Below are 27,157 nucleotides of genomic sequence, written 5' to 3' on the forward strand. Positions count from 1 at the left end.
GGCTATGGGATTGAAAAAAGTCGGACACAACTGAGTGACTGTTTTAAGAATTCATGGACTAATAGATGCATTTCTCCCTTTGTACTGCTTTTCTTTGCTCCTAATGTGGAACATTTGAGGGTCAAGTTGAAAACAGATAGCCAGAATTGAGGGCCTTCATATTCCAAAGCACCAACATATCTGCAGACAACAGGTCTGGGCTGAGTGCTATTATTACAGGGATCAAGTGTTTCAGAGTTTAGTCCTGTCCCAGTCCCTGCCTCTGGAGAAGGAAATGGCAACCCACTCCAGTGTTCTTGCCTGGAGAATCCCAGGGACGGGGGAGCCTGGTGGGCTGCCGTCTATGGGGTTGCACAGAGTTGGACATGACTGAAGCGACTTAGCAGCAGCAGTCCCTGCCTCAGACTTGGTGAGTGAACCAGATTCAGTGCTCTCTCTTATTTCATTTGCAGATGAAAAAATAGGACTTCTTCCCTTCAACAAGGCTGTGAGGGATTGAGGGCAAAGGCCTCTTTGAGGAGCCCTGAAGATCACCTATGGCCTGAGGAGGTGGTGTGACTTCTCCCCATCAAGAGATTATTTGAGCTACAGTTCATATTACAGACTCTCTTCGCCCAGGATGCCTCCTTCTGTGTCAAGCCCAGGTATGTCAATTGTAAGGATAGTATCAAAGTACTCACGATGTACCAGGCACTTGGCCAAGTACTTTATATGTGTAATTCATTAAATCTGTTCAGTAAGTATATGCTGCACAACCTGGTTTTACGTGTATTTTACAACTGAGAAAACCAAGACAGTGATAAAATAATTGGTAGCTGATAGATGGTCAAGCTGGGACCTTCACCCCAGATGTCTGCAAAGTACAAGCTTAGGCTTCACCACTCTACTGTGAACTCATCTCTTCCAGTTGTCATCCAGGGAAACTAGTGGTTGAGAACTTACCAGGGTTCTTACTGAAGTTCTTCAAGAAGGAACCTGAGGAATCAGACCCAAAAGAGAGTTAGGAACATGGAATCAGAGGTAGAGCCTCTCTACATCCATGGTTGCTATTATGATGGGTGGGAAAGGAAGATTTTGAGTGGACACAGAATTAAGAGGAATAGAAGGGTGGACTCCCCTAGGGCCCAAGATCAGGTTTTCTGAGTTTAGAATGGTTACAATTACAGAATGATCCAGAGGGACCCAAAGGGATCTAGTGACAACTAGTACTTGTCCCTCAATGACATTTCAAAGGTCACAGTTTTGGTGGACTTGGAAGTGACCTTGGAGACTTAGTCCAAATCTTATTTCACGTGTGAGAACACTGAGTTGGAGAGGTAAATACATGTGCCCCATTGAGCACAGTTTGTTAATGGCAGTGCTAAACTTGAACCCAGGGGCTCTCTTTGACTTGAGGTGTCCAATTCTGATTTTCCCTACAGGAGACCTGGAGAAGGAAATGGCAACCCACTCCAGTATTCTTGCCTGGAGAATTTCATGGACAGAAGAGCCTGGCAGGCTACAGTCCTTGGGATTGCAAAGAGTCAAATACGACTAAGCGACTAACAGTTACTTACTCACTTAAACTTGGACCCAAGTTCTGGACCCATGGCATCCTGCTGATCCCAGAAACATGTTTGGAAGACCATTCAGGGTAATGTAATACAGTAATCAGGGCTGTCTTTCTGGGAGAGGGTAAGATGGGGCACTGAGGAGTCTAGAAAGACTAATTCCCTGGAACAAAGGACATTTCCACCCCACCTTGGATAACTGACTTCAATACCAGAAAAATGAAGGTACATTTCTACATTTACCTTGTGAGAAAATCTCCTACCTTCTCCTTTCTTGCACAAAAGGAACAAAACCACTGAAGGTAGAATGACTATAAGCACAGAAAGCACAGCCAGCCCACTCATCAGTCCAGTGTGGCGAGTATGGGGGGTCATTGTGATGTCTGAAAACAGAAGATTCAATGAGACTTGACTCTCAGGAGATGGGCCAGAGAGGTTAGGCAAGCTTGTCCACATTCAAGAGCACTATCCATACTAGGTGCCCTCCAGGGGAGTGCCAAAGCTACAAGGAAAACTGTACTGCCCGCTATTAAAGGTCAAGATCAGAAACTGAATCAGGCAGCTGAGTGGGGACTGCCTCAGAATACCCTGAAATGCCTGGCATCTCCCAGAAGGCTTTGGACTCTTTTCTGGGGCTTACTGGGAGGAGAAGCACCTTGGGTCCAGCCATGCCATAACGAAGGCACCTTCCTCTGGAGAACTTGGGCCAGTTTCAGGCCTTGCAGCAGGTCAGAGTGAATTTTGAGACTCCAAGAGAGATGGCCAGAGATGCTTGGTTACCTGCACAGAGCTGCTGGGCAGAGATGGAGTCAGAATTGTTGCTGACAGGGTTCCACGCTGTACACGTGTAGGTCTCCTCTTGGTTGTCAGGGGTCTGGAAGATTTGAAGGACATTGCCCTCTTCCCCTCGTGGACTCCAACTGTATGTCACATTCTTTTCTTCTTTATCCACAGAGCACATCAGTGTGACATTACAGGTGCTGTTCACAGATGTCACGAAACTCTGAGTAATTTTTGGCTTCTCAAGACGACCTGTGAGGAGAAAACACATGAGCCAGTGGTAAGCTGGAGATGACCTGTATCAGCCTGAGGGAGTCAACTATTAAATTTTCAGACATTTTCATGAGGGTTGTTAAAAACTTACAATGAAATACATTTTATTAATAACAAAGCTAATAAATCCTCAAAACTCATCACTTTCTAATGTTTTTAGACAATTTACTTTTTTATTTGTTTTTTTTGGCAGTGCCATGAGGGATCTTAATTTCCCAGCCAGGGATCAAACCCATGTCCCCTGTGGTAAAAGTGCGGAGTCTTAACCATTAGACTAATAGGGAAGTCGCAATTTACTGTTATCTATGCTCTAGGAGTTATTTATATCTATCATATTTATTCCTTGTAATGATGTAAAATGTCTTCCCAACTCTGCATGACTTAAAATCAGCTGTAGTGGGAGTATTTACATCAAAGGAATTGGCAAATGCTACAAACTAGGGCTTGATTTATTGCTTTTCTGATTGTCACTTCAGACTTAAGAAAGGAATGGAGGAGAGGGTTCTAAAGCAGATTAAACAAACAAACAAAACTGAAGATTTTACATTGTGACTAGCACACAAAAAGTCAGAAATAATCTTCTAGAATTTGAGAACCATCATCCAGTTCAGCAAAGAAGTTACTCACATCATTGATGAACAAATGAAGTTCCAATACATGTGTCTTTGCTGAATCACTTTTTTCTTATTAGTAAGCTTAAATTAAAATGTCAACCGATACTTACGTTGATTGTGTTCACGCATTTTCATGTTGGTTCATTCATCAGTTGCAACCACATGTTGGCTAGGGATATAAATGCTCAGCGAAAACCAGTGAATGCATTCTGTGAGAACAACTGGCTATATGGAATTTACAATAAAGGCTATTGTATATTATCACTTATACAATTGTGTGCCACATCTCCTTTATGTCAATACAGTTTATAGTGTGTGTATACAGACACACACATCATTAAGAACTGGTTGAAATTTTATCAGCACCCCACTGTATGACACAATCTTTAAACATTTTTGTTCGGCTCTGTTTTCTGGTCAATGTGTGTTTTCTTTTCTTTTTTTTTTCATTTATTTTGTTTTAAAGTGCCCATGATGAAAACTTCAAACCTCTTTAAAAGTTCATTTCAAAAAATGGTTTTGCTAAAACAACCAAAAGGTAAATGATAAAAGTTTTAGGTGTAAAGGATTACGAAAAAACCAATTATATGTAAGTTCATGCAATAACTAGATCTGGAGCTGGAAGAAGTACAGCTGGAAAGATCCTTTGCCAGGAGATAAGAAAAGGACCATATTCAGAGTATATAAGTTCAGTTAATTCTTGGCAAATCTGCTATGATGTGGTTTGCCCCTCCACTACTGCCATGCGAGGGAGGGAATAGAGGAAGGAACTGGCACATAACTTTCTAATTAACATAGAGTCTGTAAAAGCAATACATTTGGCAGTGTAGAGACAGAAACCATTTGTTTGTACCTGTGAGGATGTGAAAAATGGGAAGTAAGAGCTGTAAAGGCTTTGATTCCAACCTAATCAGAAACTCTGGTTCTAAGAGTCTCTTGTGCATGCTTACACTCTTTGTGACCCTGTGGACTGTAGCCCAGCAGGTTTCTCTGTCCATGGGACTCTCCAGGCAAGAATACTGGAGTGGGTTGCCATGCCCTCTTCCAGGAAGAGTCTCTTAGAGGGGAACATTCCAGATCAGAATTAGTGATGACTTGGCAAAAAAGCTTCTAAATAAGTTTGGAGTAAAGACCTTGATTAGCTGTGACAGTGATAGATACAGATATACATGGTGAAAAAGGAACCAAACTGTGTGTTTCCTCAGAAACTTGATTAACAACAGTGTTTCAATCTCTGCTTGTTGTTCACTTGTTTTTAGAAAGTTTTTTTTTTTTTTTAGTGAATGTTAAGGTGGTGGATAGTGGTGAAAATAGGATTCCATCTCATTTTTCTCAGCAGGCAAAGAGATGTTACTGTTAGGTAGTTAGAATAGGAAAAAGAAGTCCAAAATGGTGGTGGCTAAAAGACAAAGAAAGAAAAAAGCCCACAGAAACAGAACAAAAGAAAATCTGAGGACCAGACTGAGAACCTCAGGTGAAACAAACAGCTTTCTGGGTTAGCCCAGTTTACATAGGGCAGGCTCAGGGGAAGGAGACAAAACATATAAAAAGAGGAGCCAAGATTGAGACTCTCTCCTTTTGGGTCAGCCTGCCCTCATGCTTCGAGGGTGTACTACCTTTTGTTTGCCAAATAAAACGGAGCTGTAATCGGGCTATAACACTGGTCCACCATTTCAAATCTTTGCTGCAGTAAGACAGAATCTAGGAAATTACACACTCCCCTGATGACATATCTGGTGCCATAACTCGGATGTAACCTGGCTGAAACAACCTCAGCTCAGCCCCATGAGGCAGAGACCAAGCACAGAAGAAGCCCGACAACAGTCACGTGGCAAAAGGTCATGTGGTGGAAGCTGAATGCCAAGGAAACCCAGCCCAGTGGAAGTGACAAGAAGCCTAGTATGCTGAAAACAGGGACAGCAAAAACAAACTCAGCAGAAAGTTCACACAGCTCAGTCTCAGATTCCAGAAGACCTCCAGTTAAGGTAAGAGGTCCTTGCCTCAGTCGCTGGAAGGACATATGGCTAACAAATCTTAATTCCTTTACAATCTCTAGTTTCTTGTTTCCTTGAACCCCTTGTGAACAGGTGAGCAGCAGTGGGTGCAGTTGAGGGTCTCTGGCACGGGGCTACTTCTCAGTGTGTCCTGAAGGCTCCACTATCTGCTATGCCTTAGTAGCTGTTGCCCAAGTGGGTGAGGGTTATTCTGTTCTTAATCTTCTTTGTGCCAAGGATCAGGCCAATGAAAACTATGGGTACAGGTCAGGCATTTAGCAGTTTTTCTGACAGGCTATGAAGGGGGTTCCTCGGCATGCTTTTCCCACTGCTTTTTTTTTTTTTTTTAAACTTTACAATATTGTGTTAGTTTTGCCAAATATCAAAATGAATCCGCCACAGGTGTACATGTGTTCCCCATCCTGAACCCTCCTCCTTCCTCCCTCCCCATACCATCCCTCTGGGTCGTCCCAGTGCACCAGCCCCAAACATCCAGTATTGTGCATTTTACATGCTTCAATGCCATTCTCCCAAATCTTTCCACCCTCTCCCTCTCCCACAGAGTCCATAAGACTGTTCTATACATCAGTGTTTCTTTTGCTGTCTCGTACACAGGGTTATTGTTACCATCTTTCTAAATTCCATATATATGCGTTAGTATCCCACTGCTTTTTCTCCCATTCTTCAGCTCCTCTCTCCATCTGTGCCACTGTTTACAAAATATTGGGCAGGTCGTCATCTTTCCGTCTCCAAAAGTTGTGTTTGAAACTGTTTACCTAAGATTGGGACTCAAACTCATATGGCAGGACCTAATGAAACTCAGGTTTTTGATGTCTCATTGCAAAAAAATTCAGTGAGAGACACAGTGATAGGTAAGGGGTAGATTTGTTTGGATTCAGAGAGAAGCACAGGCCACAGAGTGTGTGCCATCAGAGAAGGTAAATGCGTTGGCCGTGAAATGTGTGGTTAGTTTTTGTGAGCTGGCCGATGTCATATGCTAATGGGTGGGAGGATCTTTCCAACAATTGGGGAGCCACCCACTCCTTGGTCTTTTGGTAGTGCCTTGGAACTGTCATGGCGCCTTTGGGTGTGTCATTTAGCTTGCAGATTGAGGATCAAGGCCTAGTTGAATTTGACTTGTCTGCCATCTTGGACCCATTTGATTCTAATCAGTTTATGTTATGCCTATGCCCTTGGGCTATGTCATTCTTTCAAAAGTTGTGCCCTGGCCCCTTCCCTCCTGTTTCATGCTCTTACAGGCCCACCATGTTGCCTCTACAATCTTCTGGAGGGACAACCAGAAAATAGCTGGCCCTTGGGAGGGAAGTACTATATAATATCCAATCCCTCTAGAGATTCAGGCCTTCATCTTCCATGTTTCCTACAACATGTGTATCAACAGCGCCTCTCAGTGAACCTGTTAGGGGGGGTGACAGGGCCACAGTGCCTGCTAGAGGTCCATCTGTTGGTGGCATCCCTTCAAGAGCAATTGGGCTTCCAGGGACAATGTTTGCCACTTTGGGAGTGAACCCTGCAGGCCTTTTGGGCCCAAACCCTTACCACCCTTCCCCTAAAGTTACAAAAGTAGTGAAAGCGAAGTCGCTCGGTCATGTCCGACTCTTAGCAACCCCATGGACTGCAGCCTATCAGGCTCCTCCGTCCATGAGATTTTCCAGGCAAGAATACTGGAGTGGGTTGCCATTGCCTTCTCCAAGGAGAAGGTTACAAACATAACCCTGATCAAATCTCCACTCCACTTTTAAGGAACACCTGATCTGTTGCCTCTTATTAATTTGTTCTCAAGTCACTTACTAACTCCTGCAACCAGGACCCTGCCCCCTTGTAGGCAACATCACCACCCAGCTTATTATTAAAATACTCTTAATGCCCCTAACAGGACCAGGTAACCCTCTCCTTTGCCATTACTTCTGTTACTACCTAAAGTGGGCCTATGACAATGAAATGTTGATCTCTAGGAGATTGTCAAGCCTCAAACTCCCTGGGGATCTGCACCTTGACCCTTAGCTCTCAGGTTGCAACAGTACTGGGTAGGATAATCTTTAGAAAGACTCACCCCTAAGGAAGTCCACCCATAAAAATAGAAGAAGGTCTATTAGTTTCTTCTCCTTTTTTCTTTTTCTCCCTGTCATCACTGTCTTTTAGATGGGAAATAACCAATCAACTTCCTTACAGGTGCCCTTGAGATGCATCCTTGATAACTGAAAGTTGTTTGATCCTCTAAGGAAAAGTTGCTTAAAATTCTTTTGTGCCACTTCGTGGCCACAGTATTCTCTGGGGGATAAGGAACACTGGCCTGATGATGGGAGTTTAAATTACAATACCGTCCTACAGTTGGACTTATTCTGCAAAAGATAAGGGAAATGGACAGAGATCACCTATGTCCAAATTTTCTTCCACCTAAGAAATATGAAGGAACTCTGTCTTAAGTATGGGATTGTTGTATGCCCTAAAAGTGAGCCTACTAGGCAAATGGTGTTAGGCATAGACAACTAAGAGAAGGAAGCCTCCCATGAAGGCTCACCTCCCATGGCTCCCGAGTTGCCTGGTGTTCTTTCCTTGTATCCAAATGTGCCCCCATATCTGGGAGCACCCCCTCCACAAAAGCCAACTCAAGTATGTCCCTTAGTGAAACTGGAGGAGAATTTGGATCAACCTGGGTTCATAAGTTCTTCTCCCACTTAGAACTAAGACTGATAAAACAAGACCTGGAAAGCTATCCAGATGACCCAGGCAAATATATAGATACATTCCAACACATTACCTTGGCCTTTGACTTGACGTGGAAGGACATCATGGTCATATTGAGTCAAACTTTATCTGACCCTGAGTATGCTAGGGTCATAAAGGAAGCCTGAGGGTATGCTACAGGGCTTCAACAAGTCAAGCAGTAAATATCCAGTGGGGGAAACTGCAGTCCCCTCCTCAGATCCTAACTGAAATTATAATGACCCTGAGCACATCTGGGAAAGGGATTACTTTCTGATCTGTGTTAAGGTAGGGCTAAAAGCAGCCCAGCAAAAAGTAATCAGCTATGCCTGGGTCTCAGCAATAAGTCAGCAGTCCAGTGAGAACCCCACTGCCTTTCTGGAAAGGCTAAAAGAGGCCCTCCAAAAGTTTACCAATCTGAACTTCGACTCTTACAAGGAACAGGTGATTTTAAAGGACAAATTCCTGTCCCAATGTGCATCAGATATTAGGATAAAGTTACAACAACTACAGCAGAAGGACCCTTCTGCTTCTTTAAATGGGATGGTCCAGACAGCCACCAGTACCTTTTATAACAGAGAACGAGAGAGGGACGTCAAGGCCGAGGAAAGGGAGAAAAGGAAAGAGACAAGGCATACCCAGATGCTGGCCGTCCTCCAGGGAAGCACTATGGCGAACCCCGAGTTCTTAAAGGACAAGGCACAAGGCAAATGCCTAATCTGTAGACAGGTGGGACACTGGGCCAAAGAGTGTCCAAACCATGACAAGTCTCCTAAATGGCTTGCTACAAATGCCATCTATTGGGACATTGGGTGGCATTCTGCCCTTGGGACCCAAGAGCCTCAAGGTCAAGCTTCAAGCCTTCCCTCACGATGGTTTAACAGGACTGAAGTGGCCCGCTCCAGCCAGCCTGCCTGTCACAGATAATCATCACGGGGCTGGAGCCAAGGGTGCAGCTGGATGTGGCAGGTAGGTCTGAGAATTTCTTGGTTGACACATGGGCTACCTACTGTGTCCTGACCTCCTATTCTAGAGGCTTCTCCTCCCAAACCTGTACCATTTTGGGTGTTACAGGAAAAACAATTACAAAAAGATTCACCCAAGCACTTCTTTGTTGCTGGAATGGACAAATATTTTCCCACCAGTTTCTGGTGGTCCCTGAGTGTCCTACTTCTTTATTGGGAAGAGATAAACTCACTAAACTGGGGACCACCCTTGTGACAGGAAGCTTTTCTACAGCTTCTGGTTACTACTGAGGAATCCAATATACCCTCTCCAATAGGGAGGGACCAAAAACTATGGGAGGACAAAATTAACCCCAGGTTTGGGACCACGGAACTCTTGTACAAGCCCACCAAGCTGAACTGGTCATCATTGTCCTCCAAGATCCCACTTGGCTTCCAAACTGGAAACAATACCTCTCAGAAGAGAAGCTTGGGAAAGACTACAATCGCAATAAAATTCCTTGCCTGTGGGCTATTGGTTCTCACCAGTTCACCGTGTAACACCCCAATCCTCCCTGTAAAGAAAAAGGATGGGACCTGGTGAATGGTTGGAGATCTCTGGATTATAAATGAAGCTGTGGTCCCCCTCCATCCCACAGTACCCAATCCCTATGCACTCTTGGGATAAATCCTGCCCAGTGCCAAGTAGTTTACAGTCCTGGATCTTAAGGATGCATTTTTTTTGCATGCCACTGGTTAAAGAATCCCAATATCTTTTTGCCTTCGACTGGGAGGCTCCAGGAGAAAAACACCAACAGACGACTTGGACAGTATTACCTCAGGGGTTCAGAGATAGCCCCTATCTGTTTGAGCAGGCTTTTAGCTGGGATCCCCTAGATCTGATTCTGGGACCTTTGGGAAAATATTACAATATGTAGAAGACCTACTATCTGCTCTCCAGATGAGAAAAATGCCCAACAACATGCAATTCAGATTCTTAACTTTTGGCAGAGAGGGGATATAAAGTCTGTGCTAAGGCACAGATGGTCGAGACAAAGGTCACCTACCTGGGAGTTCAGATTACACATGGGTCATCTAGGAGGTTGTCCTTTGATCAAGTACGAGGAATCTTCCAGTTGCCCTCCCCCATGACTCGAAAACAACCATGAGATTTCCTGGGGCTAACCGGGTATTGTAGAATCTGGACACCCAATTATGATCTAATTGCCCAGGCCTTATATGAAAGCTTGAAGGGAGGGGGTGATTTAATCCCATTGATGTGGGGAAGTCCTCAAAAGGAGGCAGAGGATACACTAAAAGAAGCCTTAACTCAAGGACAGCCTTGAGATTGCCAGACCCAGAAAAAGCATTCCACCTGTACATACATGAAAATGAAGGAATAGCCTTGGGAGTGTTAACTCAAAGGTTGGGACCTGAGCCCCAGCCTGTAGCTTACTTATCCAAGAGGCTCGACCCAACTTCCCAAGGCTGGCCTCCCTGCCTTCTAAATCTTGCTGCTATTGCAGTCCTGATAGGAGATTCTTTAAACTCTCTGGAGAAGGCAATGGCACCCCACTCCAGTACTCTTGCCTGGAAAATCCCATGGAAGGAGGAGCCTGGTGGGCTGCAGTCTGTGGGGTCGCTAAGAGTCGGACACCACTGAGTGACTTCACTTCACTTTCACTTTCACTTTGGGGGCAAACTAACTACTTTTACCAGCCACCTAGTGAAACAACTGAATAGGAGAGGCCATTTATGGATGTCTGATCAAAGGATCCTCAGATATTAAGTAGTGCTGATGGAAAATCCAGGCCTGACTATATCCCCTTATGAGGTTCTTAATCGAGCTACCCTCCTACCTACCCCCAAGGGCTCTCTCCCTTTCACTCTTGCCTAGAAACTTTGGATTACTGGACAAAACCCTGAGAGGGCTTGTCAGAAGATCTAACCAATCCTGAGGAAATCTGGTACACTGATGGAAGCAGCTTTGTCTTGGATGGAAAAAGAAGAGCTGGATATGCAGTAGTTTCCAATTTTGAGACCATAGAGGCTAAACCTTTTCCAACAGGTACTTCAGCCCAATTGGCTAAGCCTATAGCCCTGACTCAAGCTTTAGAGCTTGGAAAAGGAAAAAGAGTAGCCATTTACACTGACTCCAAGTATGCCTTTCTGGTGCTACATGCACGTGCTGCTATTTGGAAAGAAAAGAGGCCACTTGACCACCCGAGGGTCCCCAATCAAATATGGTGATCAAATCCTTAGGCTCTTGGAGGCAGTCCATCTGCCAGATGATGTTTCAGTCTCCCATTGTAAAGGACACCAAAAAGGGAGCACAGACGTGGCACAAAGGAACCAAGCAGATGATCAGGCAGCTAAGAGAGCAGCATTAAAAAACAGTGATGTAGTAGTGGTTGCCACCTTAGTTCCATGGGCTAATTTGCCAGAAATTCCTTCATATACTGAAGGTGAGACTCTTAAAGCTAAGAGTGAGGGCTTTCAGGAAGATCATATGGGGTGGTTCCAAAAGGAGGGACTCCTTTTTCTGCTTGGGAACCTTCAATGGAAGTTGGTTAACTCCTTACACACCACCACTTATTTAGGGGAGAACGCCCTCCAAAGGTTACTAGAAAGGTCCTTCAGAGGAACAGGCCTCCAAACAGCTGTAAGGCGATTGGCCTCCTCTTGTCCCACTTGCCAATTAAACAATCCCCAAGAAGCTCAAAGACCCCAGCTGGCCCAGCCTGTCCAACGGTGTGGGACCTAGCCAGAAAAGGACTGGCAGATGGACTTCACCCAGATGCCAGTTTCTCAAGGGTATAAATATCCTACTAATCATGATAGATACATTCACAGGATGGATTGAAGGTTTTCCCACCCAGACTGAGAAGGCCAAGGAGATGGTAAAAAACTGCTCCATGAAATCGTTCTGAGATTTGGCCTGCCCAAGTCATCACAAAGTAACAATGGGACATCATTTACTTCTAAAGTCACCCAAGGGGTCTCTAAAGCGTTGGGCATTACTTATTATCTCCATTGTGTCTGGAAGCCTCAGTCTTCAGGAAAAGTAGAAAGAGCCAACCAATTCTTAAAATCAGCGATAAAGAAGATAACCCGGGAGATTTCCCTGGGATGGAAGGAGGCTTTACCAATAGCTCTCCTCCACACCTCTATTGCCCCTAAGGAACAGGTTGGTCTTAGTCCTTATGAGATGCTATATGTGAGAACTTTTGTTTATGCCAATGACCTCTTCCTAGATCCAGAGGCTCAGACCCTCGAGTCTTACACTGTGGTCATTGGGTAATTCCAACCAGATATATTCTTGTGGGGTGTCAACCAGGACCCAAAAGATTCTAAAGAGCCACCACTATATGCTTCAGTGACTCAAGTCCTAATTACAGTCTGGAAAGATGGGTCCCCAAAGACTCAACTCCAGCCCACATGGAAGGGCCCCTACGCTGTAATACTTTCTACCCCCACAGCAGTCAAGTTTTCAGGGCATGATTCCTGGATTCACTACTCATGAGTCAAGCCATGGAAGAAAACAGAAGAAGACACTCAATACACCTGTGAGCCCCTGGAAGATCTCAGAAAACTGTTCAGGACCACAAATGAGTGCCATTCTAATGAACACCCCCAAAATTAAGTTTCTGGGGATAAGATTTCTCAGGACAGCTCTTAAGAGCCAACACAGCCTGGAAAGGGTTATACTCCAAAATAGATAGGAGATAGCTCTCCTGATCCCTGAACAAGGAGGGACTTGAGCTATCTTGAATGAAATGTGTTGTTTCTGGGTAAATACCTCCAGCCAAGTTAAAGAAAGTCTCACAGTCCTCAAGAAAAACATTCAGATCCTATGGGATCTCAAAAAACGAGCTGGAGAATTCTTGGGGTGGCTACAATCTCTCCTTGGGAATCCTTCTCGTGGCAAGGGAGGATTTGGAGTTGGCTAATATCCCTACTAATCCCTGTTATCACCATTTGATGCTGCTTATGATTGCTCCATGTATTATCAATTGTCTAACCCATTTTATCTCTGCTCAAGTCAACAAGCTACAACATGCGGTGCCAATTCAACAAGGATGTATAAAACTATACCTGACCATGGGAAATATCACTCACCCTTAGATGGACACAGCTATAAGGACTCTGAGGATTGCGATAAGCAAGAGGGGAAGGCCCAATGCCCTTTGGTGTCCCAGCTCAGCAGGAAGTAGCCAGAGAGACCTCGACGCCCTATTCCCAAAGAATTGGGCCACCCACCTCTTGAGGGGGGAATGTTAGGTAGTTAGAATAGGAAAAAGGGGTCCAAAATGGTGGTGGCTAAAAGACAAAGAAAGGGAAAAGCCCACAAAAATGAAACAAAAGAAAATCTGAGGACTGGAGTGAGAACCTCAGGTGAAACAAACAGCCTTCCTGGCTAGCCCAATTTACATAGAGCAGGCTCAAGGGGAGGAGACAAAACATTTAAAAAGGGGAGCCAAGATTGAGCCTCTCTCCTTTTGGGTCAGCCCACCTTCACACCTTGAGGGTGTACTATCCTTTGACTGCCAAATAAAACAGCTGTAACTGAGCTGTAACACTGGTCTACCATTTCAAATCTTTGCTGCAGTGAGTCAGAACCGAGGAAATTACACACTCCCCCAACATATCCTACACAAATCTGATGGGCAGTGAAGATCAGAGTTGTGGCTGACAGGCTTTCATCTTTCCAAGTCAAAGAATGGGGAGGCCATTGGAGATCAGCTTCAGAATCCAGGCTCCACTGTTCTCTAACTATAAAATTGTGAAGAAGGTATCCAGTGGTACTGAGCTTCAGCTCCCTCAATTTTAATGTGGGGACAACAAATTTCTCTAGCTAGGGTGGTTGAGAGGATTAAATGAGTTATTACACAGATAGACCACTCTACTATCCATCAATTTGTCTATCTATCATCACTCTATTTATGCTCATATGTACTTTAATTTTCTATTGAAGAGGCAAAATAAACTGATAAGAGTGACTGCCCCTGAGAAGGGAGAGTTGCATTTCACTGTATTATCTTTTGTGCGTATGTTGCCTAAATATGTATAATCTTTATGTATTTTTAAAAATTAGTAGAATGTCAGTCAAGTACTGTCCAGTAAATGTCAGTTTTTTCTCTTTGTCTTCTCAGCTTACTATTCCAAAAGCACAGATTTTGTTGTATGGGAATTCTCTAAGATTTTACAGCAGAAGGCAATGGCAACCCACTCCAGTACTCTTGCCTGGAAAATCCCATGGACGGAGGAGCCTGGTAGGCTGCAGTCCATGGGGTTGTGAAGAGTCAGACACGACTGAGTGACTTCACTTTCACTTTTCACTTTCATGCATTGGAGAAGGACATGGCAACCCACTCCAGTGTTCTTGCCTGGAGAATCCCAGGGATGGGGGAGCCTGGTGAGCTGCCATCTATGGGGTTGCACAGAGTCAGACACGACTGAAGCGACTTAGCAGCAGCAGCCTTAACTACAGATGGTAAAACATCTAAAGACTGAGTGGGTAAAACTAAACATATAAAGGGATGAAAACAAATATCATAAAAATTGAACACCCTCTTTATTTTCACAAGCAAAGGTCTTGAATGAGTCAGATATTTTCTGAAGTGTCCAACTTGGGTATGGTTCTTTCAATTATGCTATATTAATTGAGCACTTATAATCACCAGACCTTGTATTAGGACCCGGGACTACTATGCTTAACTCATTCTTTCATTCAACAGATACTTCTGCAGCACCCACTGTATGCCTGGCAAGGTGGGAGCTGGGGATATAGTGATACACATCATATACAAATCTCTGCCTTTATGGAGCTTGAATTTTAGTGGACTAACTATATACCTGAATTGTATTAGCCACATTTCTGTGTTTTTCTACTGTGGGGCAAATGGAGATGGTAAAATCCTCGAGACATGATTCAAATATTCTCTATGCTAGAAATTAGTGCTGAGAAAATGTTACTCACTTATGTCATTTAAGGTTTTCTAATGGTGAAAATAAACAGGTGATGTAATAATATATTTTATTTAACTCACTATATCCAACATGGAATCAATATAAAAATAATTAATGAGATATTTTATGGGTTTCTTTTTTGATAATAAGACTTTGAAATTGAGAGAGTAACAGGCAGGAAGGTTTGGGTCCCCAAGCGGAGGAAATAGACTGCAAGTAACAGACGCTTTTTTTCCACTCTTTTAAGTGGCAGGAAGAAACAAACTACAAGTGTCAGATGTTTTTTCCCTTCTCTATACAAAATTAAAAGGAGGTTTCTTTTAAAATTCAGTGTTGCCATGACGACACGTGGTTGCCTGAACTTTTGTCAAACCTTGAGCTAGTCAATGCGTTTTTCTTATGAAGATGTTCTCTTAAGCTATGTTAATGAAACTATGTATTTGCTTGGAAATCTGCCTTTCCTCAAGATTCATGTCAATTGTTTTATGACCCAGGATAACTCACCTTGTGCCAATGCTATCTTAAATGCATGTTGTGGGTGAAATGCCTGGTGCAACTTTCTCAGTTTTGAGGCATTTTCTTTCTCTAATTAGCAGCTTGCTAATAGGTATAAATTTTATTGGCATCACCAGATGGTCAACACCAAAATCAGACTGATTATATTCCTTGCAGCCAAAGATGGAGAAGCTCTACACAGTAAGCAAAAACAAGACCAGGAGCTGACTGTGGCTCAGACCACGAACTCCTTATTGCCAAATTCAGACTTAAATTGAAGAAAGTAGGGAAAACCACTAGACCATTCAGGTATGACCTAAATAAAATCCTTTATGATTATACAGTGGAAGCGAGAAATAGATTTAAGGGCCTAGATCTGATAGATAGAGTGCCTGATGAACTATGGAATGAGGTTCGTGACATTGTACAGGAGACAGGGATCAAGACCATCCCCATGGAAAAGAAATGCAAAAAAGCAAAATGGCTGTCTGGGGAGGCCTTACAAATAGCTGTGAAAAGAAGAGAAGCGAAAAGCAAAGAAGAAAAGGAAAGATATAAGCATCTGAATGCAGAGTTCCAAAGAATAGCAAGAAGAGATAAGAAAGACTTCTTCAGCGATCAATGCAAAGAAATAGAGGAAAACAACAGAATGGGAAAGACTGGGGATCTCTTCAAGAAAATCAGAGATACCAAAGGAACATTTCATGCAAAGATGGGCTCGATAAAGGACAGAAATGGTATGGACCTAACAGAAGCAGAAGATATTAAGAAAAGATGGCAAGAATACACAGAAGAACTGTACAAAAAAGATCATCACGACCCAGATAACCATGATGGTGTGATCACTCACATAGAGCCAGACATCCTGGAATGTGAAGTCAAGTGGGCCTGAGAAAGCATCACTATGAACAAAGCTAGTGGAGGTGATAGAATTCCAGTTGAGCTATTCCAAATCCTGAAAGATGATGCTGTGAAAGTGCTGCACTCAGTATGGCAGCAAATTTGGAAAATTCAGCAGTGGCCACAGGACTGGAAAAGGTCACTTTTCATTCCAATCCCAAAGAAAGGCAATGCCAAAGAATGCTCAAGCTATCGCACAATTGCACTCATCTCACACGTTAGTAAAGTAATGCTCAAAATTCTCCAAGCCAGGCTTTAGCAGTATGTGAACCGTGAACTTCTTGATGTTCAAGCTGGTTTTAGAAAAGGCAGAGGAACCAGAGATCAAATTGGCAACATCTGCTGGATCATGGAAAAAGCAAGAGAGTTCCAGAAAAGCATCTATTTCTGCTTTATTGACTATGCCAAAGCCTTTGACTGTGTGGATCACAATAAACTGTGGAAAATTCTGAAAGAGATGGGAATACCAGACCACCTGACCTGCCTCCTGAGAAATCTGTATGCAAGTCAAGAAGCAACAGTTAGAACTGGACATGGAACAACAGACTGGTTCCAAATAGGAAAAGGAGTACGTCAAGGCTGTTTATTGTCATCCTGTTTATTTAACTTATATGCAGAGTACACCATGAGAAATGCTGGGCTGGAAGAAGCACAAGCTGGAATCAAGATTGCCGGGAGAAATATCAATAACCTGATATGCAGATGACACCACCCTTATGGCAGAAAGTGAAGAGGAACTACAAAGCCTCTTGATGAAATTGAAAGTGGAGAGTGAAAAAGTTGGCTTAAAGCTCAACACTCAGAAAACGAAGATCATGGCATCCGGTCCCATCACTTCATGGGAACTAGATGGGGTAACAGTGGAAACAGTGTCAGACTTTATTTTTCTGGGCTCCAAAATCACTACAGATGGTGACTGCAGCCATGAAATTAAAAGACGCTTACTCCTTGGAAGGAAAGTTATGACCAACCTAGATAGCATATTGAAAAGCAGAGACATTACTTTGCCAACAAAGGTTCGTCTAGTCAAGGCTATTCTTTTTCCTGTGGTCATGTATGGATGTGAGAGTTGGACTGTGAAGAAGGCTGAGCGCCAAAGAATTGATGCTTTTGAACTGTGGTGTTGGAGAAGACTCTTGAGAGTCCCTTGGACTGCAAGGAGATCCAACCAGTCCATTCTGAAGGCGATCAGCCCTGGGATTTCTTTGGAAGGAATGATGCTAAAGCTGAAACTCCAGTACTTTGGCCACCTCATGCAAAGAGTTGACTCATTGGAAAAGACTCAGATGCTGGGAGGGATTGGGGGCAAGAGGAGAAGGGGACGACAGAGGATGAGATGGCTGGATGGCATCACTGACTCGATGGACGTGAGTCTCAGTGAACTCTGGGAGTTGATGATGGACAGGGAGGCCTGGCATGCTGAAATTCTTGGGGTCACAAAGAGTCGGACACGACTGAGCGACTGATCTGATCTGATCTGAATAGGTATAAAAATCCTTGCTAAAAACCAACAAGGGGGCACTCTTTCTGTCCTCTCTGATATCTATGTCAGAAGCTTTCTCTATATCTTTTATACTTCAATAAAACTGTATTACACAAAAAGCTCTGAGTGATCAAGCCTCATCACTGGCCCTGAATCAAATTTTCCTCCTCCAGAGGCCAAGAATCCCAGTGTCGTTCACAGCTCATAGCAGCAACCTTTCAAAATCTAGTGTGTATTTTACATTTACAGCACATCTCGATTTGTACTCATCATCTTTCAAATACTTAGGAGCTACATGTAGCTACTGACTACCATATTGGACGGGGCAACTCTAGATGAGCACTTCTCAAACTGTAGCACATATAGGAATAGTCCAGAGAGAATGTTAAAATACAGATTCCTGGACTTCACCACCAAAGGTAAGGACTGGGGCCTGAGAATTTGCATTTCCAATAAGATGCTGCCACATACAGACCATAACTTGAATAGCACTGCTTAACACACCACACACCTGCCAGTGAATTCAATTTTAGTGATAATAACTGTACTAATATTTGACCTCTTAAAAGCATTTTGCATTAGCTACTGGTGAAATTAAGATTAAAAACCAAAATGAAATATCACTACACACTCATCAGAATGGCCAAAATAAAATATACTGACAACATTAAATGCTAGAGACACCAAATCATTCATACATTTTTTATGGGAATGCAAAATAATTTGGCAATATTTTTAACACTGAAAATGACTCAAAAGTTTTGGAGAGAGTTATCAAGCCATGAAAAGGTATGAAGAGAACTTAAATGTATTTTATTATGTGGAAGAACCCAACCTGAAGGGGTTACATACTATGTGATTCCAACTAGACATTCTGAAAAAGACAAAACCATGGAGACAGTTTCCTCTTTGAAAAAACCCTGATGCAGGGAAAGACTGAAGTGAAAGGGGAAGAGGGTGGCAGAGAATGAGCTGGTTAGATAGCATCACTAGCTCAATGGACATAAATCTGAGCAAACTCTGGGAGACAGTGAAGGATGGAGGAGCCTGGCATGCTGCAGTCCATGGGGGGTCGCAAAAAGTCAGATACAACTTAGTGACTAAACAACAACAATTGAGACAGTAAAAAGATCAGTGGTTGCCAGGGGTGGTGTGGAGGGGTGAATAAGCAGAACACGGAGGGTTTTCAAGGCAGTGAAGCTACTCTGAATGATACTATAACGGTGGATAAATATCATTGTATTTTACCATTACCCATAGAATGTACAATACTAAGAGCAAACCCCTAATGTAAACTATGGACTTTGGTAATGATGTATCAATATACATTATTAACTGTAATGAATGTATCCCTCTGGTGGGAGATATAGACAATGTAGGAGTCTAGAACTCCTGTACTTTTACTCAATTTTTTCATGAACCTTGAACTGCTCTAAAAAATAGAATCTATTTAAAAGGGGAAAACAAAGTTCTGAAGAGTGATGATGATTGCACAACAACGCGAACGTATTTAATGCCACTGAGTGTTACACTTAAAGATAATTAACATGTTAAATGTTATATATATTTAATCACAATAAACAAAAAAAGAAAAATGGATTTAGCATATGATTTCATTCTTGGGCATTTATCTTAAAGAAACAGAAAGTCATTTAATGTAGAAACTTGTACACAAATATTCACAGCAACTTATTTGTAATTGCCCCCAAACTAGAATAGCTTCTTAGGTGATGCCAATGCAGGAGACATAAGAGGTGCAGATTTGATCCCTGGTTTGAGAAGCTTCCTGGAGAAGAAAATAGCAACCCACTCCTGTATTCTTGCCTGGAAAATCCCACAGACTGAGAAGCCTGGTGGGCTACAGTCCATGGGGTTGTATATAGTCACACACGACTGAAGTGATTTAGCACCGAACTAGAAACAACTAAAATATCCCTCAGTAGGTGAATGGTTAAACAAAGTAGCACATCTATACCATGAAATACTATCCAGCAATAAAAATATATAACCTACTGATAGTTGCAATAATTAGGATGACTCAAAGAAATTATGATGAATGAAAAAAGCATGCATACTGCATGATTCTATCCATGTAACATTTGTGAAGTAGCATAATTCTAGATATTAAGAGTGGATTAATGTCTTCCAGGAGTTTGGGAGGAGAAAGAGGGTGGTAATGAGTGACTGTAAAGGATGAAGGAATCTTGTGATGTTGGTCCACTTAAGTTTGTTGATTATGGTAATGGTTACATGAAGCTATTAATGTGACTAAGTTGTACAGAACTTCACATATACACATAAATGAGTGCCTGTATAACTGCTGAAATCTAAATAAGCTCTATAGGTTGTACCAATGCCAATTTCCTGGCTTTGATATTGTACTCTAGTTATGTAAGCTGTTACCGTTGGGAAAAGATGGGTGAAATGCACACAGGCACTCCCTATACATTTCTTTACACCTTTCTATGCCTCTATAATTATTTCAAAATAAAAAGGGTTTTTTAAAAGTACTTTGCATACTCTATCTTACTTGATATTCACAATAACTATGGGAAGTAAATAGTATGATTATTTTCATTTTATAGAAAAGAAAAACAAGGTTTACAGGAAGAGTACATTGCTAAATGCAAGCAAAGCCATACCCTCTCCATAAGCATCAATATATTTATGTAAGTACTTATAAGTATGAAAAGATTTAGGGAACCCAACTGTCAGAAATAAAGGTGTTTTTACATAGCAAATTGCAAAGTAAAAATAAAAAAACAAGCCTTCTCTCTTTCTACAACTTACGATAGACTTGAAGGTTGTAGGACCTGGTGGTTGTCACTTTAGAGGTCTCTACATTTATGTCGGCTTTGTAGATCCCTGAGTCTTCAATCCTCAGATTTCTGAGCTCCAGATTATAGTTCTGACCTGAGACACTTATTCGTTCATGGTAATTTTGGTGGGTTATGGTAACTATGGGTTCTTCTCCGAAGTTTCCTGGTTTTACGAAAGCAACAGATGTTTTGGAATGCCAAGAAATGATGGTAACTTTCTGTGATGGTTGGATATTTAAGGGAAAAGTAGCTGACTCCCCCAGAATCCCATTCACTATGAAGATGTCTGTGTCGCTTCCAGCTGCTTCCAGACCTGAGAACATAAATAGAAAACCATAAACATTTGACAAAACCATAACCATTTGACTGTTGCTCCTTTTAGAATTCTCTTTCTCTCCAGGCTTGAATCTCCCTGAGGAACAGCTGATCCAGTTTCTTGATGATACCTTTTTTCCTCTTTTTTTTGATTTTGCTTTAAACATATTTAACATGTTATGATGGCTAACTTTTCTAAAAGATTCTCATTCAAAAATTAAGTTTCCAGTGAATTTTTTAATTATAAATTTATTTACTTGGAGGCTAATTACTTTACAATATTGTATTGGTTTTGCCATACCCAGTGAATTTTTAAGCAATCTATTTCATTAAAACATATTTATCTAGACACCTAGACTCTAATGAGAGTTAGATGGAATTTGAGAGATTAAGGCTGTAAATCTCCATATTTAAACCTCTGAGGTCTGAGATAGTAAATATTTTCTTTCCCAAGGTCAAATTGCCAAGTGGTAGAAGAGCTGGGGACAAGAGCCTGTGATGGCTGCCATGGTCTTTACAAAAAAAAGTTACATTTATGCCTCTATTCCTAGAAGATATAGGCAGAGAGTGCTTTAGAGGTCCTGGAGTAAATATGCCCCAAGTTAGTGATTTTGAGGGCTCTTTTTGCTTACTGTCATAACTCCAGTCTGTAGATGAGTACCTGACACATAGAGGGTGCTTAGCAAATATTTGTGGGATGATTTAATAAATTAAATTCAGTTATGTGTTGCCTAGGCTCTTTTGGAGCAACTTCTGAAGTAAGCAAAGTTCATTTATTCATTTATACTTTTATGAATGAATGAACATATTTATTCAAGGACAACTTTGTTCTAGATCTTATAGCAAGTATTTATTAGTTTGATTATAATACAAATGCTTGTTGAGCCTCTACTCTTTAAACCATGATGTCAAGAGACTGGGGTACAATGGAGAGTAAAAATAGACATGGTTTCTGTTCCCTGGAACTTAAACGAAGAGAACAAGTTTGATAAGGTAACTACAAATAACTTAAAGGTTATGGTACTTTGAGAGAGAATAGGAAAGGGACGTGAGTCATTCTGGGAATCCAGGAATAATTTTGGGATTGTAGTATTCAGTATAAAGCTGAAGGATGAAAATCTAACATAGAAAAAAAATTAAAAGTTTATTTTGTTCTCTTCTCCATTACCTTATGAACATAAACTGATTTAATACATAGTTTGTAAAATGAATAGCAATATAATTATAAGGTGTTATTTTCTCCCTTTTCTTCTATTCTTTCATTACTCTGTTATTCTCACTGAGCTATATGGTATGAGAGGGTGTTTTGAGCCAGCATGTATGATATTCAAAACATTTAATAACCAATAGACACAAGCACTGACCAATCAAGAAGAGCTTCAGCCATAAACACTAACAGGGCCATTCTGATGAGTACTGACTGCATATAAGCCCCAAAGAGCAGAGCAAAACTTTTCACTTAAGTGGGTTCAGCCTGACTCTAAAGTTTATTCAGGGCTTGGCATAAAGAGGATAAGAATAAAGGTCACTGAGAATACAAGTCATTGTGATGCATCAGAAAAGCAAAGGGATTTCTTAAACTGATGATGCTGTCTCACTATGACCACCCTTGTACTCTACCCCAGTACTTTCTGGACAAGCCAGGGACTGCTCACATAAACCTCTTTCCTTTCAGAACATCCAACATTTTCCCTTAGAAGGAATATCCCAGGCAAGGACTGGTGACTTAGTTGGGGTGGGCTAAGTAGAGATGGAGATGTAACAAGGTCCTGGGGTGGAGAGAAGAAGGAGACTAAGGACCCTTATCTACAAACATTTATTAAGTGCTAGGGCTTCCCAGGTGGCTCAGTGGTAAAGAATCGGCCTGGATTGGGAAGATGCCCTGGAGAAAGAAATGGCAAGCCACTCCAGTATTCTTGCCTGGGAAATCTCACGGACAGAGGAGCCTGGCGGGCTACAGTCCACCAGATCACAAAAGAGTGGGACATGACTAAACAAGTGCCACTCAGGGATGAATAGGACATGGTGGCAGCTCTGAGGAACTCAGAGCCCAGAGAATAAGATGCATGTGCATGCATGCAGACAGTAATACAATATGATGAGTACTAAACAGTAAAACAATAGCAACCAAACTACTGGGGGAACAGAAAGCGAGACTAAGCTTGTCTTTGGTGGCAGGAGTCAGAGTTAGCCAAAATCCATTCCTTGAAGGTTAATTCTCCCCAGATAAGCTCTGCCACTGTGTTGATGAGATCTGGTAGAACGGCACTTGGAGTGTCCCAGCCTGAATCCTTGAATGTCCCCAACTGGACATGTGACCTGTGCAGGGTACAGAGACTTGAGCTCAGAAGGACCTGAATTTGATTTAATGCTGTTGTGTTGTCATGAACTTCTTAATATTACTTGTAAAAAGACCCTATATTTTCATATTCTACTGGGTTCCACAAAGTGTACAACTGGCCCTGGTGCCAAATCTCACAAGGTTTTTTTCTTTTTTTTAATATCAAGTCCTTGTGCCTAATTTCCATTTCACTCTTTGGATTCAGGTTCAGTGTGAGAAGATGGAAAAGGTGGGGGTTCCATAGACTCATAATTCTGGTGGGTTTTCTCGTCAAATCCCAGGAAATGGTGGGCAGTTTACTAAGGCTGAGATCTTAGTAGGAGGGCAGTTGTGCAGCCACAGAATGGTTGGTGGGTGGTGTTGCTTTTTGAAGTATATCTTGTCTCCTCTTGCGAGTCATTCAGGAAGTGGTGCTTGGGTATCAAACAGTCAGGGTGTCAGATAGCTAAGCTAGAGGAAGTCCTTTTACTATTTTGTGCTGTGGTGCTGCTGGTAAGACTCCTGGGCTTTCTGAGAAAAAGTGTAGGGCTTGCACAAGCATAATATGTACCTTTGAACACCCAACGGAGGTATGAGGCACCCACAAAACGACAGCAGGCAAAGAAAAGATAGGGAGGATGAAGTCATAGGTGCTATGAGCAGCCATAGCTGCTACTTCTACATATGAGCTGGTCAACCTTAATTAAGTCACGAGGCTTTTCTGAGTCTCAGTTTCTTCATCTACAGAATGGCAATAGTAACTATAAAATTTGCTTATCTAATTAGTGATCAGAAAAATCATATATGAGTGGAAACTCTTTGTTGACCATCAAGGCAAAATCAGATCAGATCATATCAGATCAGTCGCTCAGTCGTGTCCGACTCTTTGCGACCCCATGAATTGCAGCACGCCAGGCCTCCCTGTCCATCACCAACTCCCCAAATGCTAGTTATTTCTGAGGTTATTAATGATAACGATTCTCATTCTCATCCTCATCTTAACAATTAGGATATGCCCTTTAGGACTTCCCTAGTCCATCTCTATGATGACCTTGGTAACACCAAGATCATACTGAAGAATGTATGAAGAACCATTATTAAGGGCCAATTCAGGAAAAGCACAGAGGGACAGTTTTCAGTACCACTGCACTTGGTGGCCTCTCTATTCTTCTCTTAAAGACTTTGGTGTTTTAAGAATCTCCATATCAGCCAATGTTAATATTTATTTTTCTAGGTGCTGGGGGGACTCGAACACTATATTAATGTTGGAGGCAACTTTAAGAAAACTTAATTTCAGAGAGAATTTATGGCACAAAAATATCTTAAGGACTTACTATGAAAAGCACTATGCAAGTCTATGACCAAGACAAGTTCTCTGTCCCTTTTAAAAATTTCATATATGGTTAGGGAAATAAGACACACACACACACATACACACTCATAACTCACCTTTGCAATATGATCTGGTAAATGATAAATTCAAATGAATGGTAGAGACAGTAATTACAATAGGAATTTGAAGAAGGATAGATCACTTTGATCTGCAGTGGTTAGAAAAAACTTCTTGGAGGAAACAGAATTTGAAGAGGACCTTGAAGAGTGAAAAGAATGTTACTAGATAGAAAGGGAAAGAATTAGTGTCTCAGGTCTTCAGGTTCTGAATAAAGGTTTAGAAAGAGAAGAATGTGTGATGCAGGTTGAATAAGTATAGATTTGCTTAACAAAGTAGAGAGCAATCAAGCTAGAAATGTAAATTTAGGTTTAGATTTAGGACAGACCTGAGTTTGAAGTCTACACCATAGGCAGGGGGAAGCTATTAAAGTTTTTGAGAACGAAGGCTAATAATGCTTTAGGGTTAGAGTCATATGGTAATAATTTGTAGAAGGAATAAGAGGAAAGAAAAGCTGGGCTTGAAAGACCATTTCAGAGGCTACTGTTAGCCATCTGGGCATGAATCGAGGGGTAATGGGAATGGAAAGGAAGGGATAAATTTGAGAGATAGGACAAAGAAAGGCAAGGAATGAAGAGGCATGTCATAAAATTCAACAGTATATTGGGTGTCTAGTTCATGAGAGTGGAAAACTAATAGCTACTGGAATTTGATTAAGTTTATGCTTGGAAGAAGTCAAAAGGAGAAGACAAGTTTAATGTCAGAAACACTGAACGTGAGATGATGGTGCACCACTAAATAAGAAGTTAGAGGAGTGGAAGATAAGAAAAGTACAAATGTATTCAAAGTATTGTTTGGGGGCTGTGGCAGAATCTGCTGGTTGTTTTCCAATATTTGTTTTCTACTTCATTCTTAGTAATATAATCCCTAATTTTTAGCAAGGTGTATGGTCACCTTGCTAATAAATATTAGGGCGAATAAAGATTATATCGCCCAACTTTCTGCAATCTCAGTTTGGTCATGTGACTAAGTTCAGGTCCATGGGACGAAAGTGCAAGTATTGTATTGACTTTTATGTCGTTAAGAAGATGGCGTTTGCTTTCTTCATCTCTTCCTTGCTTGTTATAGGCTGGAATGCCATGACAGTGGATCTTGGACATTTTGGATCAAGAAGAGGAAGCCAAGTACTGAGAATCATGGAGCAGGAAGACTCAAAAAGTGTGGATCCCTGATGACCTTGTGAACTATTCTACCAACTGAACTGCCAACTCCAGTCATTTTACACTAACAAGAAATAAATTTCTTTCTTCTTTAAGGAATTCTTATTTTTGAGTCTCTGTCACTTGCCATCAAACTGAAATCCAAGTGGTTTAGGAATCATCTATGGAGAGGAGGTGATTGAAGGAGAGGGTCACTCAGGAAGAGTAGGCTGAAGTCCAAGGCTGAACCTTGTGATAAGTGCTTACAGTTACAGAAGAGGCATTATCAAAAGAAACTGAATAGATCAAGCAATACAGTGGCAAGAGAGGCACCAATAGCAGACAAAATCATGAAACCCAGGAGGAGAAAGAATCTCAAGAAGGTAACTGTCACTGACGTCTAGTGATCCAGAGTCTTCAAGTGAGTTAAAGGCTGAAAATGACCCCTAGATTTGTCCATTAGGAGGTTACTGATGGCCTTTGAGAATGTAGTTCAAGTTAGGATGATTCAAATGAAGGCCAGAGTGTAGTGGATTGAGGATAGAAAAAGTGGTAAAGAAGTGGAGAAGCTTCATAGTGAAAGAAAGGTTATAAAATATAACAAATAGCTAGCTAGAGAGCCAAACAAAACCAATTTATTTTATTTTATTTTAAAATAGATGATACTGAAGGGGGAAGTGTGGTATGGAGAAAAAGAAAATAGAGATGTCCCTGATCTGGGATGGATGTCCCTACGCATGGAGTTCTTTGTTTCTCTCTCATAGGACTTGCCACTCTGGGTGGTAGTCATGAGCCCACATGTCTGTTTCTGGACACTGAGCCACTTGAATCCTGGGATCTTGTCTTAAAATCCCAAGCACCAAGCACAGTGAAGTATACACAGGCCACTAAGACTTGTGTGGAACAAAAAATGGAAGGGAAATGGTGTGCAGAGAAAGGTATATGTTTTCAGTCAGAGGAGGGTCATGCCTTCATCTGAAGTGGAAGGAAAAAAGGAAAGGATGTGTGAAAGGATATTGATATTTTGAGGTCTTGTTGGGAGTGAGGATAGGAGAAAGTTTGCTTGGCAAGATGGAAGAAGCGCACAGTTTGAGTCCAATGGGCCTGTGTTCAATTCCTGATAGTTACTGAGGCCCTTATCTTACTTAGCTACAAGATAGGATATAGTAATACCTACCTCATGACATTGTTGGGAGGACACATAGGTGTTGCTTAATATGTAGTGGACATTTTGGAACAGAGAAGATAAAATGCTAACTAGTCACCTGGGACTGCAAGGACATCCAACCAGTCCATTCTAAAGGAGATCAGTCCTGGGTGTTCTTTGGAAGGACTCATGCTAAAGCTGAAACTCCAGTACTTTGGCCACCTCATGCGAAGAGTT

At 41.9% G+C, this 27,157-nt stretch overlaps 1 protein-coding gene and 1 long non-coding RNA gene across 7 annotated transcripts in view; one reads left to right on the top strand and one right to left on the bottom strand.

Annotated features, from left to right (window-relative positions):
• CD84 (CD84 molecule) overlaps window positions 1-27,157 on the bottom strand; it is a 44,937-nt gene that overhangs the window by 7,318 nt on the left and 10,462 nt on the right. For 2 of the 6 annotated variants that reach the window (XR_015161257.1, XM_086393605.1), the window contains exons 2-5: window positions 20,521-20,862; window positions 2,331-2,582; window positions 1,794-1,933; window positions 943-975 (exon numbers count right to left, since the gene is read on the bottom strand). Coding sequence is in view for 5 of the 6 variants with exons in the window: in XM_086393605.1 (XP_086249731.1) it covers window positions 964-975; window positions 1,794-1,933; window positions 2,331-2,582; window positions 20,521-20,862 (746 nt within the window). In the remaining variant the exon portion in view is untranslated. Of the gene's footprint in view, window positions 1-684; window positions 976-1,793; window positions 1,934-2,330; window positions 2,583-20,520; window positions 20,863-27,157 lie in introns of those variants that run through there. The other 4 variants (XM_086393602.1, XM_086393603.1, XM_086393604.1 and 1 more) reach the window with 3 other exon arrangements.
• LOC147376863 (uncharacterized) lies at window positions 5,070-25,893 on the top strand. Its single transcript, XR_015161258.1, has 2 exons — window positions 5,070-5,202; window positions 25,703-25,893. It is a non-coding gene; the product is annotated as an uncharacterized LOC147376863 (long non-coding RNA).

Source organism: Bos grunniens, chromosome 3 (assembly GCF_055505025.1).
Source record: "Bos grunniens cultivar Pamir isolate PY7600 chromosome 3, Bosgru_T2T1.0, whole genome shotgun sequence".
Taxonomy (NCBI): domain Eukaryota; kingdom Metazoa; phylum Chordata; class Mammalia; order Artiodactyla; family Bovidae; genus Bos; species Bos grunniens.